Source organism: Neopelma chrysocephalum, unplaced genomic scaffold, assembly GCF_003984885.1.
Source record: "Neopelma chrysocephalum unplaced genomic scaffold, ASM398488v2 Primary Assembly neopelma1_335, whole genome shotgun sequence".
Lineage (NCBI taxonomy): Eukaryota > Metazoa > Chordata > Aves > Passeriformes > Pipridae > Neopelma > Neopelma chrysocephalum.
In genome coordinates this window covers 646,050-673,766 of record NW_020897998.1, presented here as the reverse complement: position 1 = coordinate 673,766, position 27,717 = coordinate 646,050, and the positions used below count along the sequence as shown (strand labels likewise).

The 27,717-nt window shown below is 44.1% G+C and overlaps 1 protein-coding gene across 2 annotated transcripts in view; it reads left to right on the top strand.

Moving 5' to 3' along the window:
• The window catches only part of IQCA1 (IQ motif containing with AAA domain 1), a 105,498-nt gene that overhangs the window by 55,053 nt on the left and 22,728 nt on the right, over window positions 1-27,717 (top strand). The window contains exons 8-14 of one of the 2 annotated variants that reach the window (XM_027705456.1): window positions 4,336-4,452; window positions 9,003-9,078; window positions 14,702-14,808; window positions 15,022-15,117; window positions 21,542-21,603; window positions 24,115-24,197; window positions 26,943-27,050. In XM_027705456.1, coding sequence (XP_027561257.1) covers window positions 4,336-4,452; window positions 9,003-9,078; window positions 14,702-14,808; window positions 15,022-15,117; window positions 21,542-21,603; window positions 24,115-24,197; window positions 26,943-27,050 — 649 coding nt within the window. The remainder of the gene's footprint in view (window positions 1-4,335; window positions 4,453-9,002; window positions 9,079-14,701; window positions 14,809-15,021; window positions 15,118-21,541; window positions 21,604-24,114; window positions 24,198-26,942; window positions 27,051-27,717) is intronic. The other variant, XM_027705457.1, reaches the window with a different exon arrangement.

Here is a 27,717-nt window from a genome sequence, read left to right as displayed (position 1 = left end):
GAAAGTTCAGCACAATCGTGGTTTTACCTGAATGTCAGACAAGTAAAACATTTTTATTCAACTGAGTCAGCTGCATATTAAAAATCCCTGAGGCCACTGGGTTTGCTCCTCACTGGTCTACTGGGCAACATAGTAAAGGAAATCCTGGCCCCATTGAAGCTAATGGGAGTTTTGTCCTTGACTCCAGGGCAGACAGGAGTTCACCTCTGGTGCAGATGAGCTTCTGTGAAGGGGTTGGTTACTCCTGAGTTAAACTCCATGAAAAATCAAGAGTGAACCGTATGTGAAAAGGGAGCATTTTATAAGACTTGGGTAAAGACACTTTGGGGAAAATAAAATACAAATTAATCACTTCATGAACCATTGCTGCATTATTATACATCCTATATTTCTTGATTCTTTGACAGCTCTGACCTTAGCTGACTTTGCAATGCAGCTGGCCTTCTGCACAAACTGCTTCCCTGACATTTCACAAATACCTGGCCAAAAGATGTGCCAGAGAGATCCCAGTGCAAAGTACTTGGTGCTTTAGTCAGAAAAATAAGTGCTGTCCTTTAACTGAAAAGAAGCTTTTCTCTACTTTACTTACTCTTCAAGAGTATTTAAGATTCCAGGACACCAGTGTAATCTCCCTACATCTGTTCCAGATTTCTACCCCTAATGGTTTTTTATGTTTTGCTCTGCAGATAATCATCAGATGTGACAATTTTTAGCTTTGCCCTTATCCTGCTGCCAACAAAATTACAATCTTTTCCTGTAGTTCATTAAGTCTCATCACCATGAAAATAAGCTGAGAGAGTTGCCATTTAGCAGGTATTCCCCCCTCTCCCAACTCCCTCTCCTTTCCAATATTAAATAACCTACCAGAAAAAAAAAAAAGGTGTCAGAAAAGGACTCAAATCTCTGGAACTGCACTTTTTGTATCTGGCATTTTGCAAATATGCTTTTATTCTGACAGCAAATACACCAAGCATATTTTCCAGTACAAGAAATAGGTGCCTACAGCTCTGCTCACCTTTATATTTCTGTTCCACACTATTCTGGATGCTCCTTTTAGGAATTATCAGACTGGATTTCACAAGTGCTAAACACACAGTGCCATCAGCTGACACTGGGCACCTCAAATATTCAGGTTATTTCCAGTTAACCCTGGAGGAGGAGAGAAACTGTACTGAGCCTCTGTCCAGCTACACAACAGGCAAATATATTCAGCTCCAGACAGCAATCCACCTTCCCTAAAAAACCACCACCACACACCAAGCAAAAAAACTGGAATTTTCATAAACACCTTCGATGGAGGTGTTTGCCAGAAAACGAGGGAGGGAGTTTAACTAGGGAGTTAAACTCCATTTGGGCAACATCTGCCAGGTGGAAAAAAACCCCAGAGCATGCTTCAGTCATGGACTGCAATGGATGGGCTACAGCCAACTGTAGGGTTTTGCAAGATCCTATAAAGCTCTGAAATCCCACCCAACATTTGGAATTCTTTCCTGCAACAAACAAATCACTTGGGTTGTTTCTGCAGCTTTAGCTTTGCTTGCAGGTGCACACTTGAAAGTAAACAATGCTCAGAAATGTTTGACTCTATCATCCCTAAGGAATTTTTTTCCAACTTAGGAGATTCTATGAAGAGCTACTCAGATGGATTTACCTGTGAGAGGGAACAAGTCCAGACCACTGGCCCTCAGCTGGCTCAGATGGGACAGAGTCCCAGGCCCACCACGATGACAACAACATCTGCTCCTGACCTCTAAAAGAGGAAGCATTTCTTAGATTCCAAAATACCTTCTTTCTGTAGAGTTAATACTCCAAGAGAAGAACTTTTTCTCTGCAGGAACATCAGGCTTTGTGCCTATAAAGCATTTCTGTTCAAACCAGTTTCAGAGCCGAGCTCTGAGGCTGGCTCTCACCTGCCACAGCTGGAGATCCAGCATTCCCAAACTCACTCTATCCCTGCTTTTCCTTTATGCCCACAACGCTAAAAGGGAAGAAGTTCAAGTGAGGTCTTCTTTCAAGGAATGAGGTTTATTCTTGAAGAATGTCTGCCTCGAGTATCAGTTCACCTGGGCCAACACCAAGCTTCCTATGGCTGAGGAAAGCAGAACATCAGTGAGTCCTGCTGGCAGCTGGAGGGTTTCTTGTATTTGGCTCATATAAACCAGCATCAGACAGTTCCATTCCTAGGCTGCACTCTGGTTCAGTGCCCATCTCTTTCCCAGAAAAGGGGATTCACCCTTCAAGAGTTTGGAAACACACTTAAAATGATGTATGAATACAAAAGTCAATTCAACTCTGTGGGATTTAAAGGGAAATGCCTTTTCAGCCTTGGAAGAAAATGTTGCTGGAGAAGAGTCATCATTAGCACAATAGGAAAGACCAGGAAAAAATACACAGAGATAAAATTCATCTGCTCTTACTGAAATACATTCTCTTCCTCAAAATTAAGAGTTTGCTGACTGCTTTCAGTATCATTTCAAAAAGAGGCAACCTAGCAAAGAAAAGGGCAGCCTAAAACAATTTAGGAAGACATCTGCTCCCATCTCCCCTTTCTTCAGGGGGAAAAAACCCAACTGTATCATCATGTGGGTGAATTGCTTAGTATCTCAAACTAACCTTTTCTTGCCCTTCCCTTTCTCTCCTGCTCTTTTGTTGGATTCTTCAGGCACCTCCTTGTAGCTGGAGGGGAAATGGTTCTGTATAAAAGAGTATAAAGGAGCCAGTGGAGGTGAGATGCAGAGCCAGCTTCCCCAGGCTCCCAGTCCTCTGGGATCACAGAGCTGCTGAGAGCAGAGCTGAAAGCAGAGCTGGGGAAGCTGCACAGGAGAACAAAACTGAGGAAGGCAGGACAGAAGGAAAAGGACAGTTCAGCTCTTCATAGCAGGTTCATGAGAACAGAAACTCCACATAACCCCTTCCAGTATCACCCATCTGTATAAAAACATGAGAGCAAATCATTCCAGTTGGAGTCTGGATACACTTAAAATATCACCCCTAGAACGCAAAAACACTGCTGAAAATTAAAACCTTTTGTCAGTGCTGTGTGTTTACAGGTATCCTGCTGGATAAACCCACCGAGGTGCTGGGGATGGTTATGGTTACCCTTTGTGGGCAGGGCAGAGGTGGAGGTGACAAGGTTGGATTTCTGGCTGGGTAATAGCACTAAGGAAAGGATACACTCGGAGTAGCTCTGTTGGTTTTGGATACAACAGGCCTGCTGGGACACTAAAAACCTATTTTGAACTCCAGTCAATCTGTTAATCTCTCCCAGGGAATGAAATGCTTCGCTGCTTATCACCTCCAGATATGACTGAACAGTGCTTGGGGTTTAAATTACCATATTTAATTAAATGTAAGATTCTGAAATGCTTGGGGACATCCACTAATGGAATTGCACTGGCTGCAAAGCATAACGTTGTCATTGTCCCCTTCCAGTGTCCAGCCTTCTGCACACTGAAAGGCATCCTTCAGAAAACAAATATTTTTACTGTTACAGGAAAACACATCTTCACAATTGGAAATGTTTTATTTTCTACTCCCTCATGGTACTGCCAATATTAATGATCCGTTAATAAACTTCAACAGCCAGAGATTTTCTGATCTACACTTATCAGTAAATGGTCTTAAAAATTCCTCTCAGGGACAGAGGAACACAATGAAAAGTGCCTGGAAAAAAGATAATGGTAGAAACAGCAAATTCCACCCTCTGCCTTTTTCAGGCAATAAAGTATAAATGGCCAGGAACTCAGGTGATGGAATTGGTGGAGCTGTACCCAGTTACCAGGGATAAGGATGCCATGATATCCATGTGTATCTGTCAGAGTTTGTCACAATATCTCTATCCAATCTCACCCACTAGAACAATCTCAGTCTTTAGCCACGTATTGAAATCAGACACACCTCAGGGCAACCTCTCAAAATCCATCCCTGTAAAAATCAATCTGCCTTAGAAACACCAGCACAAATTCATAAGCTGAGTCTGAGTCCAGAGGGAACATTAAGCTGTTAAATTAGAATATTGTGGGTGGTTTCAGGAATTGGTCTTACTCCATGGAAGCCCTCATGGTCTGGGACCCAGAAATCCCCTCTTTCCTAATGATAATGGGATAGGCAGCACCTGTGGTAGAGTTTGCAGGTGGGAGTGCCCTGGGTGAAAGGGCTTCTCTGTGATGGTCAGACACTCTGGAATCCAGAGGGCAGCCTGTGGGATGGGGTGTTTCCCCAGTACTGGAAAGCTGGAAGTGTGGAGGGTTCCAGAATCCTACAAGCACATGTCTGACACACCTGGCCCAGGAAAACACTCAAGCAGCAATTCACAGCCCTGTGTGTCTCTTCCAGGTCATTGAAGAACTGGCTGCCAAACAGGAGGCAGAGAAGGCAGAGCAAAAGGGGAAAGATGAAAAAGGACAGAAGGAACAGCCAAAAGAAAAAAAGCCACAGAAAGCTGGAAAGAAAGTAAGGCTTCCTGCAGCACAGGCAGGTTATGGGGAGAGAGACAAAGTGCAGCCCGGAATGGGCAGAGCTGGTAACTGGCATTTCACTGCTCACCAAGGCTCCAGAAGACAAAAACTGGCTGGGGCCAGTCCCTCTCAGCCTTTGGTGGTTCAGGGGAACTGAATTTTACCCCTCATATTTTAGGAATGGCCATGACTGAGCTCAGTGGGAAGAGCTGATGTTGGTGTGGAGACACAGATGAGGGAAAAGCACACGTTAGGGTTTGACACTGGGGCCGAGGCAGTAAGTCAGGTAACAAAGTGGTGCCCGGCCACCTAACCAAGCATTTCCACTTCTAATGTGTGCACAGAGAAGTTAGTTGTGCCACCCACTTGCAGAATTAGGAAATGAGAGCCTTAGTATCACCCAGAAACCTGCCTCAGAGCTTGTGTGGATTTCAGACTAATTTTTAAACTGTGTTAACCAGCAGCATCTCTTTTTTTTTACTGCAGCCAGTATTTCATAAGCCTGTAAATAAGTCCTGCATTTTCAGTCCACATTCTCTGCTACTTTAGCTTCAACTCACAGTGGACACCACTTAATGTACAATACACTCCCTGAAACCTTTGATATGAAGGGCTGGTTTCACTGAAGACACACTTCCAAATTATTTCAGGGGCAGCTTCACAGAGAAAAGCACCTGTGAAGCAGTGCAGTGACCAAAGGGCATCTTCAAAGGCAAGCTCTGCAACAAAAATGTAGGCTTTTGCTGAAGCAGCAGATTTTCTTTTTCTCATTTACTTTATAGTATAAACAAAAGTTGAAACAATATATATTTTTTAATAAGGGTCATTAATCTCTCACTGAATATGTGGAGGAGAAGGGTGAGTTTTCTAGGGCAAAGCTTCACTGCAAGTTTTACACAAATTAATTTTAAGGCCTAACCCTAGAACAAACATGTATCAAAAAAAGAGATGCTTTTCTTGGACAACATCCATTAATCTGGCCAAAAGCTCTCATAACATCCAGCCAGGAGCCTAAATTACATGAACTGAGAAAACAGTCAATTTAACTGGGAGGTAGATACCTAACTGTGAACTTGTAACTTAGCATCTTTGCTGGTTGAAAACACTATTTGGGCCATTTAAAACAGTATTTGGGGGTTTGGGGTGGGGCTTTTTTCCCCTTTGTCAGTGAAAATGCACAGCAGGCTGAAGGAGCACATACATAAATATGTTCTCCACACTCTTTAACTGGAGACTGGGGGGACTAGGAGGGGTAGTGGCTGCTCTCTGCAAACAGGAAATGTTTTTAAGTGCTGGCCTCACACATTTTCAGTCACTTGTCCTCAGGGTGACACTGTCCCTGCATTAGTGAAGGCATCACACCCAAGCAGTGGAAGGGGATTATTGCTGCCACTTCATTCCACCTTAGTGGCAGAGCAGAGCCAACCTGTTGGAGCCACAGAGGAGAAAGGAATGTAGTGCAGACTCACCCCAAAAACCCCTGACACCACCTCGTTTATTTATTGTCCCTGAGACAATAAATAGGGCTGAGTGCAGCTCTGTGGGACCCCTTCGTGGTGCAACCCCTCAGATCAGCACAGACACTGTGGAACTCGATGGGGAAGATCAGACAAAAGGCAAGAGCTTAGAAAAGCTTTTGAAATTAGAGGCTTGAAAGAGCACTGTCGTTGGCAGCTTCAGAAGCTGCAGCACCTCACACATCCCCGGGCCTTTTGAAAGCCTTCACAAGGGTGTCCCCTCTCAGGGCTCTCTGCAGCTCTGCCCTTGTCCTGCTCCTTCCCAACCCAGCCAGCCCAGAACAAACCCCTGGGATGCCTCTGCTCTCACACAAGGGGTGAGAAAGGCTGTTCCAGACACTTCAGTCTAAGTCAAAGTGAGACGTTTCAGGCACACTGAAAACACCAGACCCAACCCAAGCCCCTGAAACTGGATGGCAATTCACTCATCTGCTTAAAAACCTGACTTTCCCAGGATGAATTTGATTCCTTCTTCCTTTTGCACATTTCAGTAGGTAAGAACCAACAATACCAAAAATGTATCTCAGTCCCCTCACAGACTCTGCAAGGTTGTTTTGAAATGGGGTGAAATAACAGCACAGAGCTCTGGGGTTTTATAACTTCATGTCATTCTCATCTCTTCACCCATCACAAGTCCTGTCAAGTAAAATTCTGAGCCATTATATCAGGTTCTCTATGGTTCATTGAGAAAGAACAAAGGGAACATTCTCTCCAAGGTTATAGCACTGACAGGGGAAAAAAATAGCATCTTAGACCGGTTGAGAAGTATTTGGAGAAGTTCTAACAGCAGGACTCTTATTAAAATAAGTACAGGCTATAAGTCATAGGGATGCAGGCAGGAAAAAAGCTCTGCTCCCAACTTTGGTTCTTAAAGAAAACAAAAGTTTGATCCCAGAAGGAAATTTAAGTATTTCTGAAAAGCCTGATAGCAATCTTTACAAAGAGTATTTGGTATCAAAGCAACTTCACTTTCTTTTCTCTGCAAGGTGCTGATTTGATTTCCCATCAGGCACTTAAGGAAAACAACCCACAGCGTCATCCCCACATAATCCCTCTTTTCAGCAGCAGAACCAGTGTGGGCTGCTTCACCCAGGAACCTGTTGCAGCTTGTCTCACTGAACACGAGCAAGGCTGTACATCCCTAAATGTCATCCAAAAATGCTCCACAGTGAGACCCCTTTTGTCCTCAGTGAAAGCCATTAGGAAAATGTCCACAGGAAAAAATGCACAGTGGAGTCAGTTCCTGTCAGTTTTCCCTGCTGTTGGGTGACAGTCACCTGGGGTGGACGAGGCTTTGGAAAGCCTCAGAAATAGATTCAGACTCGTATTTCCACGTTTCTGCTTAGATTCAAACATATATTGTTGGTTCAAGGTGCTTTAACACATTTAACACAGAGCAAGTATGGAATTAATTAACTGAACATCCAAAACTGCATGAACAGGCTCCAGAGGAAAAGTTCTTGTTTTATTGACTCTTAGGCTGTTAACTGAGGCAAGAGGGAGAAGAGCATCCTGCAGCTGTCCTTTAGACACAAAACAGGGGGCTTGATTCAAATCAATTCAATTGACACAATGAACATCACTGAAGCAAATAACTAAAATGGTCCATTGGCTTATTTATAACAATAAAAGAAACATTAATGTGTCCTATGCTATTAAGAAGCTAACCATGAATTTTAGGCTGTTTTGGGGGGGTTTTTTAACAGTTAGTACTTCTCAGTATTTCCTCTCAGAACATCATGCTTTAATCATTTCCTATAAAAACTGTAAAGAAGAATGGATTCTGCCTACTGCAAAAGATCCAAGGATGAATCCCAAAATGCTACACCCTGTAAAGCTGGGAATACATGAGAGTAACTGGGGATTTGAGCTCAAATCCTCAAACTCTTGCTTATACTTTACCCAAACAGCTCTTGATGTTCAGTCAGAAAACTCCTGAGCCTCTTTCAAATCTATCTATAAAGCTTAGGGTAGAAGTGAAAAATGCATTTAGATTTTGCATGTCCTTCCTGGCCCAAACTGTAATTACTGCAAAATTACTTCAATTTAAAACAGATTTTTAATAGTTCACATGATGGGGCTGCAACTGTATCTGCAGGTAACAGATATGCACCTAATTACAGCACATATTTAGGGGGGTTATTTAGATTTAGTTATTCCAGGAGCTTGTTGATAACAAGTAGTTTACAGACTACTTAGCAAAAGCCTGATCCACCTCTTGCTGTCTTGCATAAATCCACATTCACCTCCTCCCCAAACAGTGATCTAACTTCCCATTATCAACTATTACCTCACCAACATTTTGAGATTTATGTCTGATACAATATAAAAAAACTTGGAGAATTTTCTGGCAACTTTTTCCATCAGAAATACTGGTTCAGTGGAATTAAACTGTTTCAGGGACATGACAATGGCAGAGTAACTGAAAAAATAGTAATTTCATTTAAATATTGAAGGCCTCCTACCTCCGTTACATCTTCAAATAAGCCAAAGTTTAATTCTTGTGACTTCAGTAGGTCAGTTGATAAAATTACACCCCCTGTGCTTTGCTCATGGGGATGCTCTGAGGGCTGGAGCCCCTCTGCTCTGGAGCCAGGCTGGGAGAGCTGGGGGGGTTCACCTGGAGAAGAGAAGGCTCCAGGGAGAGCTGAGAGCCCCTTCCAGGGCCTAAAGGGGCTCCAGGAGAGCTGGAGAGGGACTGGGGACAAGGGATGGAGGGACAGGACAAGGGGGAATGGCTTCCCACTGCCAGAGGGCAGGGATAGGTGGGATATGGAGAAGAAATTCTTCCCTGTGAGGGTGGGGAGACCCTGGCACAGGTTGCCCAGAGAAGCTGTGGCTGCCCCTGGATCCCTGGAAGTGTCCAAGGCCAGGTTGGACGGGGCTTGGAGCAACCTGGGCTGGTGGAAGGTGTCCCTGCCCATGGAAGTCGGTAGAAATAGATCTTTCAGGTCCCTTCCAGCCCATTCTATAATTCTATGGAACTGTGCTCTCAACAGTTTTTCTTATCACCTTCCCCCCAATCTAGGTAGAGGATGAAGGCTGGAAAATGGGTCCCAGTAATTTCCTTTCAACATTGGAGGAAGGAAGCAGTCAATTCAAAGGTCAGTAGAAAAAGATAACAATTACAGCTGGAATGTTCAACTCAATGTCATTCATATAAGGTCAAGTGGGCAGCTGCCCAAGCTAAGAACATCATAGAAATGAGGACATTTCATTAAAAAATGGTGTTTAGGAAGGGAGTCTTCCAGAAAATTCTTGGGAATCTGTCAAAATCATTGAGCTAATTGTACAGGAAGGTATGTTTCTGTGGGTGAGAATGAACAAACTAGAAGCAAAGTGCTTCAATACCTATGTGAAGGCATTTTTGGATTTTCAGAGGGCAACAAAAATCATATCCAAATAGCTAATTATTCAAAAGTACAATACTGTAGATCAAGCTTCAGCATCAATGTTTTCATACTCCTGTAACTTCATCTGTCCATGGATTCCTTCATCTACACCAGCCAGTAAAATTGATTTTGATTATATGTTTTAATAGGAGGATCTTTTCAAACAGAGGCATGAAAAATGCTGCAGAAATAGCAATATAATTGCTTTATGCAAAGTGTGTGAAACTTAAATATAACCCAGACTCACAGCCAGGAGACTGGCTGGTTTTTCACATTGAGAAAGAACCCAAAAGTAGGGATTTCTCAATAAAAATTAAAAAAAAAAAACATGTTCTTTTCCAGATCTCTTCTATCCTCTCCTCTCCACTTGATAACTGTTTATCTCCTAAACACTTGTCTTCAATGTCCACCACAAGTGAGTCAACAATCACTTGTGCCAGGCCTGGAGACAGCATGGAAGTCATGCACTTGTCTTGGAAATGGGCTTATTTTTGCTGGATTTCGTGGAGATTCTGTTCTACAACAGTTTGGAAAAACCTCTTTTCTGCTCTCCACTCTGCAGAGTTAATGCCTTGCTAAAATTCCTCTCATGAAAAGTCCCCATTATTCCTTCTGCTGACAAATTACTGGCGTCGAGCTTTGTGCCTGGTTTGTGCTGGCTGGGGAGACACAAGTGTACAACGTGCTAAACATGCACCAGTAGCTCTGCCTGACCTCTGACTTGGAGTAATTAGGGTTTTCTAACACGTTATAAATCAGAAAGCAGCCTTATGGCTGAAAAGGAGCTTTTCATCCCAGACTCTGCCCTTGAATGCTGCATCAGAACCCCACTGAAGTCAGCAGGAGTTCCAGATAAGGATCAAGTTCATCTACACTTCTTCCCCTGGCTGCCCAAGAACATCAGTTGTGCTTTTCCATGCACTCAGGATGAAATGGCACCTGAACTCAAAACCAGGCACAGCAAGCCTGGGCTTCCCACCCAGCGAGTCCCCAGGGCAGGGAAGGAGCAAAGGCAGCCCTGGGTGTTGGGATGAAGGAAAAGGAAGGCAGGAGGGGTTTACAGTGTAGGAAACATGTTTGGCTGTAGCCTCGACACAGGGGATTTAAACAGTGCTTCCCAGCAGGGCAGTGAGGAATAAGAGTGCCACAGAGGTCAGTAGGTCACTTTAACAGTAACAGAGAGTCCCACATCTCACAACTACCCCAAACAGTAAGAACTCAGGGTTTGTGAGTGGCTGTGGGACTGGCTCTGAGCCCTGCACGTGTCACTTCAGGGGTTATCTGTGCCAGCTTTTCACATGAAGGGGAGCTCTGAACTGAGGGTCTGCTGTGCTGTGAGTCTCACAAAGCCTCCAAAGGGCAGCTCAGCAGCCCATTAGCTGCCTGTGGAGCCTTCACTGCTCTTCATCCCCTGAACTGGGCACCTGGAGCCAGGCTGGGGGAGCACACTGGGATTTATTCCCGTTAGGTACTGGCAGCACTTGCTGGGATAACCAGCTGGGATAACGTGCTCAGGTAGGTCAGGTACGGGCACATCCTTTTGTGGTAGTTCCAGACTGAGCCTGGCATTCCAAGTTTAACACCCACACTCCTCTCCAGCCCATCCTGCCAGAGCTGACAGATACTCCCCCAGCTCTAAAGGCACATAAGAAGGAACCATTTTCTGCACAGAGCACAACCAGCAGCCCTCAGAGTGGAAAGAACTCTTGCAGGCTTCAAAGAATACCTGCAGTTCTGCCTTGGGCACACAGAGTCTGGAGCTGTGCAGTTAAACTTCAGGTGGGTTTTTTTTCCCCTCCCTTTCTCCTAGTGAACCAAGTCTATTTGAAACCACACTTATTTTTAGTAAACAGCTGTTAATTCCTCCTTGCAGCACAATCCCCTGCCTCATTCACAAGCACTTAGTGCTGTTTATTGCAGGACACAAAGACAAAACTACCTGGGGTGTTCAAAAATATTTTCCTTTTAATCCACCCATGGGTAAAGTTCTTTGGTCACAGCCTCCAGAATCAAATCTACGACGACATCTGACCAAAACAGTGTAATTTCTCTTATTTTTAATTGTAGCCTGCTTTTATTTCAGTAGCAGGATTATGCAGAAAAAATAAGTTTGAGCTTGGTCTTTCTAGACTGGGAACTTTCTCTGTTCCTATGTGAAAATAAGTCACTACCAGCATTTGCACAGAAGTTCAGACTTATTAGTGCATAAACCTTGAAAACGTAATTAAAGGGAGCTTGCTTAAGAAAGGTTTGTATCAGCTGCCTACGATGGAATCATTGGAGTCCCTACTAAGGGTGTCCAAAGTTTACAAAACAATAGCTGACCAAACAACAAACATCTTTGTTTTGCCCCCCACACACAACATTTACAATTAAGAAAGTCTCCCCATCCCCTGAAACTGATTCTTTATGCTCAGGTTACTTAAATATTTATATATATAGTTTAGTTTTCACAAAAATGTAACCATTTCAGTTACAAGCTTTCACTCCCTGTTTTTTCCTCCTTTCCCAAACCAGAACTGCTGCCTAAACCTCTCTGGAATTCATGAAGGCTTTTATTCTTCTAGAACGGTATTTGGCAGTTTTTCTAGTTGCTAAACTACATTTGCCAAGCTCTAAAACACTTATTTTACATGGTATTTTTGGAAACAGCCACTTTGTGTGACTTTTTCACACTGGGCTAGCAAGAGTTTATGTGGAGCAAATGTGAGCAGTCTGAACCATTGTCTTCCTGTACTGGGGGTTATTTCTGCAGTGCCCTGTGCTGTGAGGCAGCAATGTGCTATTTTCCCATTTTACAGATGCCCAGTTGGTATTTATGACTTGTTCAGTGTGGCAGAGAATATTTGAGTTCTACCCAAATAGTCCCAACCTTTAAGGTGTGGCAATATTTCACATCTTTAGCTGGGCACCAGAAGTTTCAAACCCTTTCTCCAGGAGGTTGAAATGAGGCCTTTTAAGAAAAGCTTCGTGCTTTAAATAAATATATTGCAATTATTAGTCACAGGGTGGTCTCTGAAATTCAGAGGCATTGGAATTACCTACTGCTCTGCAGAGCTGAGATGCTGATGTTGGGAGTCATGTTAGAGGACTGGGGTTCCTTTTGAGCCCTGAGCTAGTTATGCATCTAAAATAACCCTAAAATAAGCATCCACTATTTTAGAAAAGGTGACATAAATTGCACTGCACACACACACACAGAAATAGCTCCTGGAGCTGGATGACCCTGCCTGTAACAAAACACCAGCCAGTGAAAACATAACATCCTTAGCCTCCTGACCTCCCTTTAAAATTAACTTTGAAACATTCTGTTCATCTATAAAAGAATAACAGAGCATGTAACACCTTTGAGTTATGGATCTTTTTACTAAAATTAGGCACCTCTAACCTCGTGGCTGATATAACACTTGGTATTGCCAGGTGAGGTCTGTGGGGGCTGTCACTGGTTTGCCTGCAGTGGGTATTAACCACTAATCAATTCACAAAATGACAACAAACAATTATGAAAAAATAGAATAAAAATCTATGGATCCCTCTATGAAAAATAAATACCTAAATCCTACTAGGCCAGTGAAAACATAGCACTTGCAACCTGTTGACCCAGTCAAGAAAGTGTTTAAAAATTCACATAACTCCTTATGCAACATCCCCTTTCCCCAAGGCTAGAATTCCAGGCTGCAGGAGGTACCTTTTAACTAAGGCAAACCAGCTTTTCCTCCTGAAATATTACAGGACATCTGTCATGCCACCTGATGACCCACAAATAATTTAAAGAAATTGATGTCTGTACTTCTGAGTTTCTTTCATTACCCAAATATCCACTGTCCTTCTCCACCTCCACCATTCTCAGTTATGAATTTACCACCACTCACCTGCAAAAACTTTTCCCTGTGTGTAAAACCACAAATACTCTGCACGTAATTGGGCTCTGAAAACTTGTAGGGGATGGAAACAGCAGCCACTCTTGTATTAACTGGGCTAAAACTTGAATGAGCTCCTGTGGGTACTGTGAAACCTTCCTGAATTTACAGTGCCTTGGGCATGGCAGTGAGTACAGGGAAGAGAATCTTCTACAAAACAGATTCATGGAGGAGCCCATGTCTTAGAGGGGAAAGCTGTCACTTTAAATCATCTGGAAACTGAATTAGCACATACTGCTGAAGAGGAGCTGTCATTTAGGAAGATACTGCCAGGGCTTGAAAAGCAAGACAGGAATTGTCTTCGTTCAAATCAACACAAGAAGGGGAGGAAAAAAGATGTTTCCATTAAAAAAGTTACTTTGCTAATATGAACTCAGATGGGCACTGAGCTCATGAGACTTCATTTAGTTTTCTTTCTAAAGAGCAAATTGCAGTTTGCCTCAACAAAACTAAAGAGCTGCATCTCTTAGGATCACTAGGCACTTTATCAGAAATAGGTTTTTTGGTCACCAGTTTGCACAGACTTGCTTTGGCTGTGTATTGGGTCTCCTTTGCACAACACTTCAAAATAAAGGTGCTGCATTGGGTGGGTCTTGTCTCCTTTTGGAAGGCACTTTGTCTGCCTCTCAATTACTGCATCAAGTTTAAAATTCCCCCAAGTGAAACCCCTGCGTGGCCCTGCATCACTTGAGGGTCAGCTCCAGGTTATTGTCTGTCACACTCACTGTCCCCTCCCTCCCTGTCCCCCATTTCCATCTGTTCAGTGCAGGTTTTCATACCAATTCCAGTGCCCTTGGCCCACATTTCAGCCTCCTGTGCATTGCTACAAAAGACCAACTCGCAAGTTTGCAGCAGCTTTAACTGAGCAGGGGGGAGACCAAGGGAACGTGGTGGCTTGAATTAAACCCCTTCCTTTGGTCCCCAGGGAAGTTCCCCATCATGCCAGACAAGAGGCACTCATGGAGAGCATACTCCTCAGGGCAGGAGTCACCTTTGTGCCTCCTTCATGGCAAAGATTTCAGCACTGTGCTGTTAAACAGACAAAAGTAATGCCAGCCTTGGGCACGGTATGGTTTGGCTGGGACTGTGCTTGAAGATCAACAACAGTCTGGGCATTCAGCTTCACAACCTCCAAATGACAACCTCAGGATCCCATTATCCTCTTGAAATCTGATACCATTTTGCAGCCAAAGGCAAAAAAAAGAACCAAAAAACCTTAACCTCAAGATTTACAGATCCTGACACACGCAACAGGGCTCTGAACTTGGTATGGGTCCCTTGAGCCCGCTACTTTCACACAGCTAATAATTTCATAAAAGCTGCCTACAACTACCCATTTCTTGCCTCCAGCAGCAGTTGGAAAAACCAATAGCTTCTGTAACTTTTTCCCCTTTTTTCTTTCTTTTGGATAACAGTCTTTTGGCAGAACAGAGACAACGAATCGGATTTTCTCCAGGATCATGACCCAGAGCTGATCAAAGAAGGGAAGCGTGAAGAAGTGGAGGAAGAGATCAGAGTGCAGGTGTGCTTACAATGGGGAGAGGACACTAATCATGTGCATTACCTGGGCACATTTCTCTCCAGCTGTAAGAACTGGTCCTGGCACAAACCTTCCCTCCTTCCAGAGTCCCTTCTACCTGTTCCTTGCTTTAACACTTGTTCAGCTGAACATTTGTCTGAGGGGAGATGGCAGAACAGAGAACCGAGGAAGGCTCAACTGTGCTTGTCTGGACAGGTTGCTGAATTGATGGAAGAGAAACTGAGGAATCTCAAACTGCACGTGGATGGAGAGAAGGCTGGCACTCAGAAAAAAGGTGGAAAAGGTGAAAAGGTAAGAGCAGCAAGTCAGGAGAATTTAGAGTCAGTCTCAGTTCTCTGCCCAGGAACGGTGGTGTCCAGTTGGTATCCTCTCAGATACCAACATCTAACTGTGCACCCTAAACATTTAGTGAATCTCAAGTCAGAAACATTTAAAAATCTGTTCACCTCTGGCTGTTTTCAAGGCCTTCTCCTTTAGCTCTTAATTTTTAACTTTTATAAATATTGCTTAGGACAAGTTGAACTGTTCCAGAGATGGATCAGATTTTCACCCTCTTGAAATCCCCTGACACAGCCAAACAGGAAAATCCAAGCAATCCCTCTCTTTAAGGTGACCCCTTCAGATTAATACAGTTTTCCAAGGAAGACATGGATCTGGAGGCCAGTAACTTTTCTGGCTGCTGACTGTTTTCCTCCTGAATAAGGACTGGTTAATGTGTTTCAAAACTGTACACCAAAAAAAATCCCTTTGAATGTTCTGGTGTAACTTTCATTTCTCCCTCACACCACATAGATCACAGGTACACATTATGTCACTACTTACAGTTGAAGGGTTTGGGAATTTGCAATTAAACCAAGTTTATTTAGGTATATAAATAGGTTAAACCCACCAAAACACAGCACATGTCATGTTCACATGTAGTTCCACAGCATTACCACATAAAGAATTCCACAGCTCATGGTTCCCCAAATTCCTTACCCAACTACAGATCATGTCAGTGCAAAATAACTCAAAGCTTACAGACCCCACATTCAATCAGCAGATCCACTTCAAATCCTCAGGGCAAACAGCCAACCCTAATCTCCTGTTGTATTTCATTTCTGTAATCCTTTTAGCATGAAAATACTTGCTGGTGCTCGACTTCTACTCAAATTATCTTTAAAAATACTCTTTCATCTGACAAACATTGTGCAGGGACAATCCAAAAACAAAAGACTCAAGCAACTCTGAAAACCAATCCCAACTGAATTCCTAAACCTGCTTCAAAAATAGGGAGGCTTAAAATATACAGACAAAATATTGCAACAATCTTCCCAAAGTTGTCATGGGCAGACACATTTAGATGAGATGGTCAGTGCCCTGTCTAAAACATCACACTGCAATTATAGAGCTTTATATTAGGGTTGGGCTGGACTTTTTTCCTTCAGTATAGTGTTGGAATAGATTAGGGTGGAAGGAGACCATTTAACTTTTGTTTTCCCAAGTTGTGCCAGCAGCCTGAGAGAATGAAGGGGGGAAGAGGAGGAAGAAGTACTAATTAGATAATACAAATTCCTTCAAGATTTTATCTAAAAAAACCCCACCCAAACCAAAACAGTCCTATCTGAGGGGTGGGGAACGGAAGGAAGGATCCAGTGTTAGTCAAAACACATCTTCCCTGTGCAGAACTATTTGAGATCTGCAATCAGCATTGGCAAAGGCTTTTTCCAGTTAAATTTGCATGAATATCTCAGACATAAACCAACCCACTGCATAACCAACCTGTGCACACAGACCTCAGACTTGCTTTAGGAAAACCTGGTCTGACTAATAAGGACAGAAGGAGCTGGAAAGTTTTGGAAGCAGTTTATTAATTTATTATTCAGCAAAAAATCTCCAGTTTTTCAAGGCACATGTCACCACATCTTAGATCCCACATGTCTCCCCCCCAGTTATGCACAACATGAAATAACAGTGGATTTTTCTTGTAGCCACGAGCATGTCTGGACTATGATGTAGAACACATCCCTCCCCCCCAAAACAGGGATATTCTGCATAGAAAAGCATTCTCAGGAGGATTCAACATTCTTCAGAGAAATCAGACCTTCTTCTGCTCTCTGTCAGTGGGGAATGGGCACTGAAAGGGTAATTTCTCTAAGAGAACTCTTACAAGAGGAATTTTGTGTCTGAGGACAGTCATTCCAAACTCCTGGTGCCACATTTGGCCATCCCCTCTGTTTTAAGGAGGGATTTCTTCTACTTTCTTTGCAGGGAGACACCACAGTAGAACCAGGGCTTTTTTTGCCAGGGAATGGGGGTAAATGTCCTCTGCCTTTTCAGGCACATCTTAGGATAAGTAGCTTACAACTCTGAAAATTTCTGTCAAGTCCATATTAAAAAATAATCTGCCTGACCCTCAGGAAGTAATCTGAGTTTGAAATCCTGTTTGAGAGTCTCTTTTGTGGGAATTCAGCAAGGGCATTTTGGAATTGGACTCTAAAGGGAAAGCACAAGGAAGGTAATTTCTCCCAGTCAGTGTTTCAGACATCTCAGCTCTCAGATAAACAACATTTACCAGCTCCAGGCATACCCACAGCCACTCCTTTATTTCCAGGCACTGCAATTTCTAGGCTGAACTTTATCCCCAACTCCCAAACCTTCAAATACCACTTACTGCTAAAAGCTGACACTTAACCCTACACCAAGAGCTGCTCTTATTGCCTCTGAAGATAAGAATCCCATTTGCCACCTTTGTGGAAGAGTGAACTTGGGTGAAAAGGCAAATTGCTCCTCTCGTGACAAGTGGGTCTCCAGACCAACAGGCTGGTCTGGAAATACCAAAAGTAATTAGATTGCACCTAATTATGCAACAAGCATGTGACTGCTGTCATTTGAGGCACAGGTCCTGTGCCTCTTTCCATGCTGGGAGCATCCCACCCCACAGACCCTGCCAGCCCCACAGCCCACAACAGACACGTTGTGCTGAGCTCTAATTCCTCCAGGTAGCTCCTGATCCAGTGGCTGTCACAGGAGAGGGGATGAGGACACAACACAACCAAAGAAACGTGGTTCAGCTCTGCTGCAAATTACATTTTTCTTCACTATGCCCAGTGGCAGCTTTTCCCCTGCCCAGCCACAGATCACCAAACAGGCACTGTGAGCACGTGTGTAAGGCCAGGCTGAGCAAAGACTGAAGGGAGATTGCCTCCTGGTGAGGAATATGGCACTTGCTGACCTGGAAGTTACATTTAAGAGCTTATCAAAATGCTTTTTATCAAGTCCATTGTGCTGCTTTTCCTGCTCTGCTCCCCCAGGGATTTGTTGCCAATCCAACTGCAGGTAAAGCAATGTGTTGGACGTGAAAACACCCACACATACACAAAGGCACGGCCCGAATTCAGAAATAAAACACCAGAAAAAAAAGGCAAAAAGAGAGGATATGAGAACCTAAGTGTGTAAAGTTGCTTCTGAAATAGGCCTTGCTGGTCTCTCAACACAGCTCTGGAGATCCCTTTGTGATGAGCCGGGCAGGAGCAAAGAAAACCACAAATGGCCATGACAAAAGTATTGATGTCAGTCTCAAGACTTGATGAGAGCAAAGCCATGGAGAATGAGGCTGGTCAGACCTGAGGAAAGGCTGGGTTTGAGGACTGTGATTCCCAAACCCTGTTGGATTTTCTGTAGCTGGTTCAGATTAGCACCCAGGGTTCTCAGCCAGTTGTGAGGGCTGTAACCTCTGGATGCTGTGCCTAAATCCAACAGGGATCTCATATCAGAGCCCCTCATTTAGCAAGAGCTCCTTAAACCATGGGAACATCTTTGTCTAAGGACTTTTTCAGCACAAGTGTCCAAAGTTGCTTGTTTTATCTCAGCACTGCCAGAAAAGACTTCTCAACCCATGCACAGTGCAAATCTGCACTTGTTCACCACCTCTCATCTAAGCATCACACACGATCCAAGGAATCCACTAAAAACTGCTCAATCTGCTGCTTATTTCTTTAAAATCACAGGACCACTTTTCCTTTGGTTACTTTTCCAAGAGGGAGATTACAAGAAACACAGGGACTTTTCACAAGAGCATGTAGAGACAAGGGAGAAATGGCTTCAAACTGAGAGTAGGGTTAGATGAGGGATTAGTAAATAAATTCTTCCCTGGGAGGGTGCTGAGGCCCTGGCACAGGTTGCCCAGAGAAGCTGTGGCTGCCCCTGGATCCCTGGAAGCGTCCAAGGCCAGGTTGGACGGGGCTTGGAGCAACCTGGGCTAGTGGAAGGTGTCCCTGCCCATGGCAGGGGGTGGCACGAGATGGGCTTTGAGGCCCCTTTCAAACCAGGCCATTCTATGATTTTCTGACCCTCGGCAGCAGCAGCTGTGGGCAGCTGATGGCAGCAGGACTGGTGTGATCCCAGATCCTGCACATCCACCTGGGACAGTGTCCTTCAGTGAGACAACTGGGATACCCTCTCCCTTCTGGTGCCATTCCAGAAGCAGACACTCTGCTCTGAAATCAGGTCTGCTTTGCTCATAACAACCTCTGAGCTACCCAAAGTATTTTCATGAGCCCACACAGCAAGACAAGACACCACACTGAGCATGAGGGACCCTCCTCTGTCACCTGCCAGCTCCCAGCTAGTGCAGTTCACTCCACGGGAGTTATCAAAGCAGAAAATAAGAGTCAAAGCATGGCTACACAGGAGCTGGACTGACATTTCAGACAGAGAAACAAGATTTCCATTGTAAAGGGCGAGCATGTTCACATTCATTAAACATTATCATTTTCTAAATAAAAGCCATTCCCAATAAGACATTTTGGAGCCAAGCCATTGTCTACAATTCATATTTCCCCTTATCGCATCTCAGCCTCTGCCAGATTTCCCACAAATGCTGACATTAATTAGGAAAACACATTTTCCCCCTGCACAGCTCATTTCTGTTTTGCTCTTGAGTTACTTCACTGGTGAAGCTGCCTTGAGGACAACACCAGTTGGCCAATAAATTCAGCATATGCTTAGTGTCTTAACATAGGTAGAAACAAGCTTTTCTTCCTAGTCAGACCCCAGGATATGTAATTTCTGGTTTGTTGAAAGAAAGGTTAGAGAGACAAAACTGGAGGAACAGCAAAAATAAACCAGCGAGTCTCAATATCTCCTCAGTTGTTAAAACAGCTGGCACATGCATTCTTCTTCCCTTTTCTTTAAAACAAAATCTCACTGGTACATTCTGATGAGTATTTGCTGCCAAACTCATTTATGTAAAAAAACCCACGGTATAGCTCTGCAAATAGAGAGTTGTTTGCATCATTCTAACCCAAAACTTGAAAACACCCCCTTCTCCCAGTTAGCTGACCCATACAGCGCTGGGCTTAGGTTACATTTCCATCTGGATTATCTTTGTGGCACCATAAACGGTAACAGGTGATTGAACCACAGGTTATTTACACTGTGTCTATCCTTGAAAACTTAAAATTGATCTATTTCTGAAGACTACTGATCCATTCTGAAAAAAACCCCAGCATTTTCCAGATAATTGGGTAGGATTTTTTAACTCAACAAGGCAGCCCCCAGGGCTCTGCAGAAGTATTCACTGTCATAAAAAAAATAAAGTAAACGAGTGTATTCCCAGGAAAGAGAACATAAACTTTTGGAAAGAATAAGCTGTCTTGTTCAACTAAGCATTTAAGCATGTGCTTAAATTTAAGCTGTTGAAGGAATCCCCTGCTGCCCAAATGGTGCTGTGTAAGTAGTTCCACTGAAGCAGCTCTGAAGTGCTGCACAGAACCGAGGCACAGACAGCAGTGGTGGGCACTAACATGGATTAATGATGCCCTCTCCACTACTAATTATCCCTAACCATATTTATGGCTGTGAGCTGTAATTAATGGGGGGGCTTGACAGTCTTGAGTCACAGCTCTCTTATTTATACTTTCCGTGAGGTTTTTTGCAACGTGTAAAGAAACCAGTCACACCAGTTAAAAACTTTCCACAGTGAAAGGGTGGTGAAAGTATGAAAAGAGCAGGTTGTGTTTTTTGTGACCTCTTCAAGCTTCTTCCCTGAGGCATTAGGAAAGAGAAGGCAGGAGATGTCTAATGGTTGGGAGGGGAGCCAGAGTCTCAGGAGGTTTTCCCCTTAGGGGAGCTGCTTATATATTTCACTTCAGTATAGAAAGAGACAAACAGTCTCTGGAGCAGCTACTTGGACCCCACACCCTGTTCCTTCCTGCTTCCTTCTTGGGTAAGGGCCATACCCCCTCACCCACAGAACTGTGCTCCTCAAAGAATCAGAGGATAAGAATCACAGAATCATTATGGTTGGAAAAGCCCTCCAAGCTCATGGAGTCCAACCCTTCACCCAACCCTGCCAAGGCCACCACTAACCCATGTCCCCAAGTGCCACATCCACATGGCTTTTAAATCCCTCCAGGGGTGGGGACTCCACCCCTGCCCTGAGCAGCCTGTGCCAGTAAAAGAAAACTTGTCTAATATTCAATCAAAAGGAAGGAGAGAAGACTTTTTTCCCTTGGAGTAAAATGGCCCTGGGATTCTTTCCTCTGTTGCGTCCAGTGGAAGGAGTGGGAATGCTGTTTAAGGATATGATTTTTCCCTTTGGGTTCCCTCAGTAACAAGGGCCACGTTCAGACATAAACATTGGCTGTTCTGGCCCTCACTTTGCTCCAGTACATTCAAACGTATCTATCAGTGCTAATAATCACTAATTCCTGCCTGGTTTTGTGGTCCTCAGGCAGGTAAGGCATCTGGAAAGAAGAAGATACCTGAGATGGAGAGAGATCTAACTCCTGACAGGTAAAGAAACAACCTGTTTGCAGTAGGTTTGCCATCAAACTTGGGTTTCGTCACCTGCAGCAACACAAACAAACTAAAATCCCCCTTCTCCACTGACACAGCACCAGGACCAGTCTCCATCCACCCCAGGCAGGTTAATTCCAGTTGGCAGAGCTAAGCACATGTCATATTTAGGCAGGATATTGGCCCTGTGTGCCTCTTCCCCGTCCTCTGTGCAGGTGCAGGAGCACCTGGCAGGTTTGTTGACTGTCAGATTTTCCATCCCAGCCAAAGCCTGATAAGGGAGGCTGCAGACAGGCCCCTGTACTCTATAAATCACCCCTCGTGGCTGAGGTAGAGTGTACATGTCATAAATCAGCCTGATTTAGCAAGGAGAATTCTGGCATACCCAGCCATTCCTTGTGTACCCTTGCTCTTTTAAGCATCCTTATTTTATTGGGAGGATTTGGGAGGATTTCTGCTTCTGACACAACATTTTCAATGAGTTTGTGATGCGTTCACTGAAAATCCAGCCATTTTTCACCTGTACACACAACACCTACACAAAGATCTCACCACTGGGACCTGCTGCCCCAGAGCCAGCTCCCAGGAGAGAACAGCACCAAGGCAAACTCCCTCAATCCCTGCAGGGCAGCACAGGGGATTCACCCCACAAATCCATTGGTACAGACACGCACAGCGAGCCCCGGACTTGATCACTACAGACCCAGTCAATGATCTCTAACTAAAAACTCTCCAGGCAAATATTTAAAATACACGTCTCAGATTATAACAGAGCACAACCTCTCAAAAAGCACTGCCAAAGTCCAACAAGGATGCACACAGTCCATGCTTTGAAAGTTACTCTTGCACATACCTGCTTTATATGTAAACTTAACATCCAGCCAGTTAAAAACATCAGCTTTTTAGCAGCTGACTTTCAGAGTTTATCTGGCATTTTGGCTTCATGCTTTGCTCTTCCTTGCTGAGCATTTCAGAAATAACCAAGAGAAGCTCAGGTTCATCTCTGTTTTGGCACAGGGGGCTTTGGTCAAAGGCTGGTCACATCACACTTGGGGGAAATTCGGGACATGTGTCATTAAACTTGCACAGTAAAAATAATAAGACGGGAAGAATAGAAGCCATGCTCCCAACAGAACTGTGAGCTTAGTGCCTTTCTACCTTCTGCCTGTTTTATGATGCATTCCCAATATAAAACCACTGAGAATGAAAGCAAGATTCAGAGTGGCAAAATCAACGTTGTTGACAGTGCATTAAATTTTGGATTTGCTTATTGCTACTCCTTTATTAATTCTGCCACTAACACTGCAAAAAACATAAAGCTTCTCAGCTGAAATGGAAAAAAAGCTGCAGACCTCAAATTATACCTGTAGTTTTATTAGCCAGATGAGAGGCACTATTAAATATTTTTATGATAGCCATACAATATTTGGGATGTCCCAAATAAGATCAGAGAGACAGGCCAAAAAAAAAAGGTCAGATATTGAGGGAAAAGAATGTGAAAAGTGTACAAAAGCAGTGAAAGACCTAAAAAGATAGAAATCAGTATTGTTTATACTAACAACACACCGAGAATTTCCAGCAGGCTTATTCATTTTATGCAATCCTTGAAGCAGTGTCCATCTGCAGAACCTAGTGCCAAAAACATTGAAATTAATCCTTAGAACTCTGAAAGAACATCCACACCAACAGAAAACCACACACAAATGTAAGTGTATCAAATCCTCAATTACTGGGAGCTACTTCCAGCCACTAATGGAGACAGGAAGCAGCTGTTCCACTGGAGAGCTTTGCCTGTTTCACAGAATCCCAGACTGGTTTGGGTGGGAAGGGACCTTAAAGCTCATCTCCTTCCACCCCCTGCCATGGGCAGGGACACCTTCCACTAGCCCAGGTTGCTCCAAGCCTGGTCCAACCTGGCCTGGGACACTTCCAGGGATCCAGGGGCAACACTCCCACTGCATGTTTTTCCCCCAGTCCTCCTTTGGCCATCATGGCCCTGACACTGCAGTTGGTGGCTCACTGGTTGCTCTGATCGAGTCATTCCCAGCGTGTTCCTGGGGAGATGGGGCTGTCTATTGCAAACACAATAAATTCCAAGAAGAATTAACGAATTACTACTAATTGGAGAGCTAAGTGAATAGGTATAGTAGTGTTAGGGTTGCTATTATTGTATAATTTAAAAATAATTTCCCAGTAATTGATATTAATGAATGAGTCTATTACACAAGTCATAACTGATCTTGTATCACCTGGAAATGGGTAAATGGAGTCAGCAAGAGAGGGAGAGATGCTGTGTGTGAGGTTATAAAAGAGATTCCTTGCCATAACACAGAAAATGGTATTTATTGATTTCACATTGATGGCACTAATCACCTTTACCTCTGAGCTACAAAGTACATTTATAAAGCTGAGGAAGCAGAAATAACTCTCGAGCTGGTTCAGCTGTGGGAGGACTGAGCTTTTGCTTCCAGTGCCCTACAATTTCTGAGTGATGTCTCTTGCCCACAGGACCATTGATTCCCTGTACCAGGAGCTTGCAGAAGGAGGATTGCTGGTCAAAGCCCAGGCTGTGAATCTCTCCGATTACATTGGTCAAGTACCCCCTTTACAGCTGTGGTGTTTGCTCTGAACAAACCTCCAGCCTTTCCATGGGTTTTGACCCCTGTTTCCAGTCAAGAGGGAGTTGAAGGGTCATTGCACTTTCAGGACTTGCACACTTGAATGTCTAAAGCCACGCAGGCAAATCAAGGCTTTCTGCAGAGTGCTCAGTGCCTTTCACTTCTGCTCCTGAAACCAGGACCTGTTTGTAAAGCTGGGGCTTCTCTCCAGGCACTGACACCTGCAAGCCTTGGGTGTGTTTGGACATGACAAGCCACTGGGAGGTAGAACCACAACATCCTTTAAGGAGCCCTGGCCAAGCATTGGAAAGACAGTGCAAGTCTAACAGACCAGGGGTCATAATCCATCCAGAACATTTCCCAGAGAACAGCAGTAATCATCCCTCCACCTTTTGTTCATTCAGCACAGGAGACTCATCCCCTTCCCTCCACCTCCCTGGCTGCCCATGAACTCTGAGTAGTGCTTTGAGGTATATCTGGCCCCTGATTTGAGTAAGATGTGTCTCTGTCTAGTTCTGCATTTCACAGTCCTCTTGCCTGGTTTCTGTTACCTGCAGCTGCAGTCAGACATGCTTGTCTCTGCTCTACACAGAAAAAAGGGCTAAAAAAAGCCCCAAACCACATTTTCAGGCTTCAGAGGGGTCTGACACCATCTCCTAAAGCATCTGGTGACATTCAATAAAACCACATCAATCCCCAAGATTTAATTGTTTTAAAGGCCATAATTTGAATTTGAAACCATCCAGAAGCAACAATGCCCCTGGCTGTTAATACAACATGCATCCCAGCCAGAAGAGCCAGACTCTCTTGTATTCCCTCTAAATGCCACGTGTTTATAAACTCTCAGAAGCACCAGCTCAGCCTTCAGAGCCTCTGCTCATTCTGTTGAAGGCTGAGTTAACAAGTGTCCCATCCATTTCACGCTCATTAAAGATCCTGAAGTAAAGTAAAGGAAGATTTTCATTATTCCTTTGTTCACTCAACCCATCAAGGTCACTTCTGTCCAACAAACACTCCCCACCACGGATGTTTTTAAAAGAGCACATCTTCACCAGTGGATAACAGTTAACAGCTGATAACATCCAACATGGGAAGAGATGGCTCTGGGCCATCTTCCCTTGACTCTGAGCTTTGAAGCTTTGGCTTCTTTGCAGCACTGAGGAACACAAGGGCTGCTCCAAGTTATCCTGGCAATATTCCCTTTCCAGCAGAAGATTCTGGGCATGGAAGTGCAGAGCCTAAAGTCATCTGGCTGCCTACACCTGCACAGGTGAAGGCCCAGACTGCCAGAACCAGCTCTTCCCAACACAAAACTCACTCGTGCTTCTTGAGCTGCCACAACACCACACAGAAGGTATTTAAAGCTGGAACTATCTTTTTTTTTAAATCCAAAAAACCTCCCTTTAAGGGTCCCAGGACACAGTCAAAGCCTGCAGAGAAGTAAGTCCTCATCTGCTCAGCCTTACAGGGCTGAAGCCTAAGGAAGGTCACTTCCAGTTCCTGGAGAAAGGACAAAGAGTGGAATTGTGCTACACAGCCAGTAAAGGCACTGAAATGTCCCCCCTCTATGACAAACTGACATCACTGAACTAATTTTCTTGGTGACCTTATCTAAATTAGTCAGAGAATATCCACTGTGATTTATGTTCAGTTGCAATTAAACCCTTTGATGCCTTCTAATTAAATCTGTGAAGATTAATTCCTATCCAGTTCTTTTGATTTCTCCTTAAATAAAAGATAAAACCTGAAATGAATTTTATTCTTCAGAAGGGAGGGGGCAGTTGCACCAGGGCTTTTTCTTCCTTTTTGCCCCCAAATTACACCTCCACTTTCTCCCTCACTCACTGCTAATTTACCTCTGCTCCAGCGAGCTCTAGTCCTCTCCCTTTTTATCCCCAATAAAACATAATATGCTGTTATTTTTTCAGTAATATTCACCATAATTACATGTATTTTATGCTAAAAATAATCCTTCACTACATCACAACTAGTTTTCCTGCTTGTGGCCCATCCTGCTGGACCTTTGTTCTCTAACACGTCTCGTATATGGGCTTTGACAGGGCAAGCAATGTGATTATAGCTCTGTAACAAGAGCCAAGGCAAGATTAAATCCTTTCAGTTCACATCAGGGGCTTTCAGTTTTCTTGGGTTGTTTTGTGGAGGGGTTTTTTTGAACAAAAAAAAAAAAAAAGGTGTACTGCAAAGCAAAGAGCCCCACCGAATTAGGTGACAGGTTTAGACTGTCCAACACAGCGAGGAGCTGAGCTGGGACACAGCCAGGGAAAAGCTTGTTAAAACAGCTTCTCCCCCTTCCTGAAATCCTTTGGAGAGCGTGTGGTTCACTGGGATTCCAGCCCCGCAAAATCCCAAATCCAGAAACGCTTTGCCAGCGCTGTGATTTATGGTGCTGCTCATGATTCTTCTCCACAAAGTTTCTCTGAAAGGTTACTCGAGACCGACCGCTCTGCTCAACGCCTTCCTCAGGCTGGAAGGGAAAGTCCACAGCCTGTTTAACTTAAATTTCCCTTTGCAGTTCACCTTTCTCGGGGCCACATTCCACAGCAGCGTTGCCCTGTTTGAGTCCCTGTCCCTGGACATTCCTGGGTGTGCTGGGGGTGTGTTCTGTCCCCATTCCATGGCACTTCTCCATTCCCTGAAAAATGCGTTTTGTACCAACTCAGTGTCACATTTATTAATCCCCTGCTTCCCCCCCTGCAGGCAGCTACGACTGTGTGAGGAGCAGCCTCCGTGGGACGGGGGCTCAGCCCTTGCCCTCAGCCCCCGATGTCAGGCAGCTCGTGGCCCTGTATGGAATACTGCCCTTAGGTAAGAGCACAGCGATTCCCGGAGGGAAAAACACGGGGGCTTTGCTTCCTGACAGAAACAGGCACCTTTACCAGCTTTGACAGGCCTTGATTAGTCGCAATCCGAAGCGTTTTGCAGTCTAATTGTTTTTCAATTAAGCCTTGTGAGTGAAGGCCATATCATTTTAACAGTGCATAAAGGAGTGTGCACGGTCAGGTATTGCCTCTCCATCCCATCCCTGTTTGCATGGCAACAGTTTGTGAATGGCAGCACATAAAAGGAAATCACTTGGGGAAGATAATAGCTGAAACAAGCTCCAGTGATCAAAATTAATCAAGTTAAGGGAAGGGCTAAGGTTGCAATTTACCTTTTACAAGCTGGCTCGTGTTACTCAGTGCTGCACAATGCAATCATTGAAGGAATTAGTCTGAATACATTCTGTACCTCTCAGAGCACACTTGTAAATGCCCTTGCAGTTTTAATGCCAGACTTAGCCAATATCTGGGTCAGGTTGTTTGCTTTTAATGCAAAATCTATCCCATATTTTACTTGGGAATGGCATTAAGCCAAACTCTAGTGATTGCAAGAAGTGCCTGTCTCAACGTCCTTTACTCAATACTTCACTTGCACCCTTTTCCATTCCTGACTGGATTTTCCAGCCTCTACTCAATACTTCACTTGCACCCTT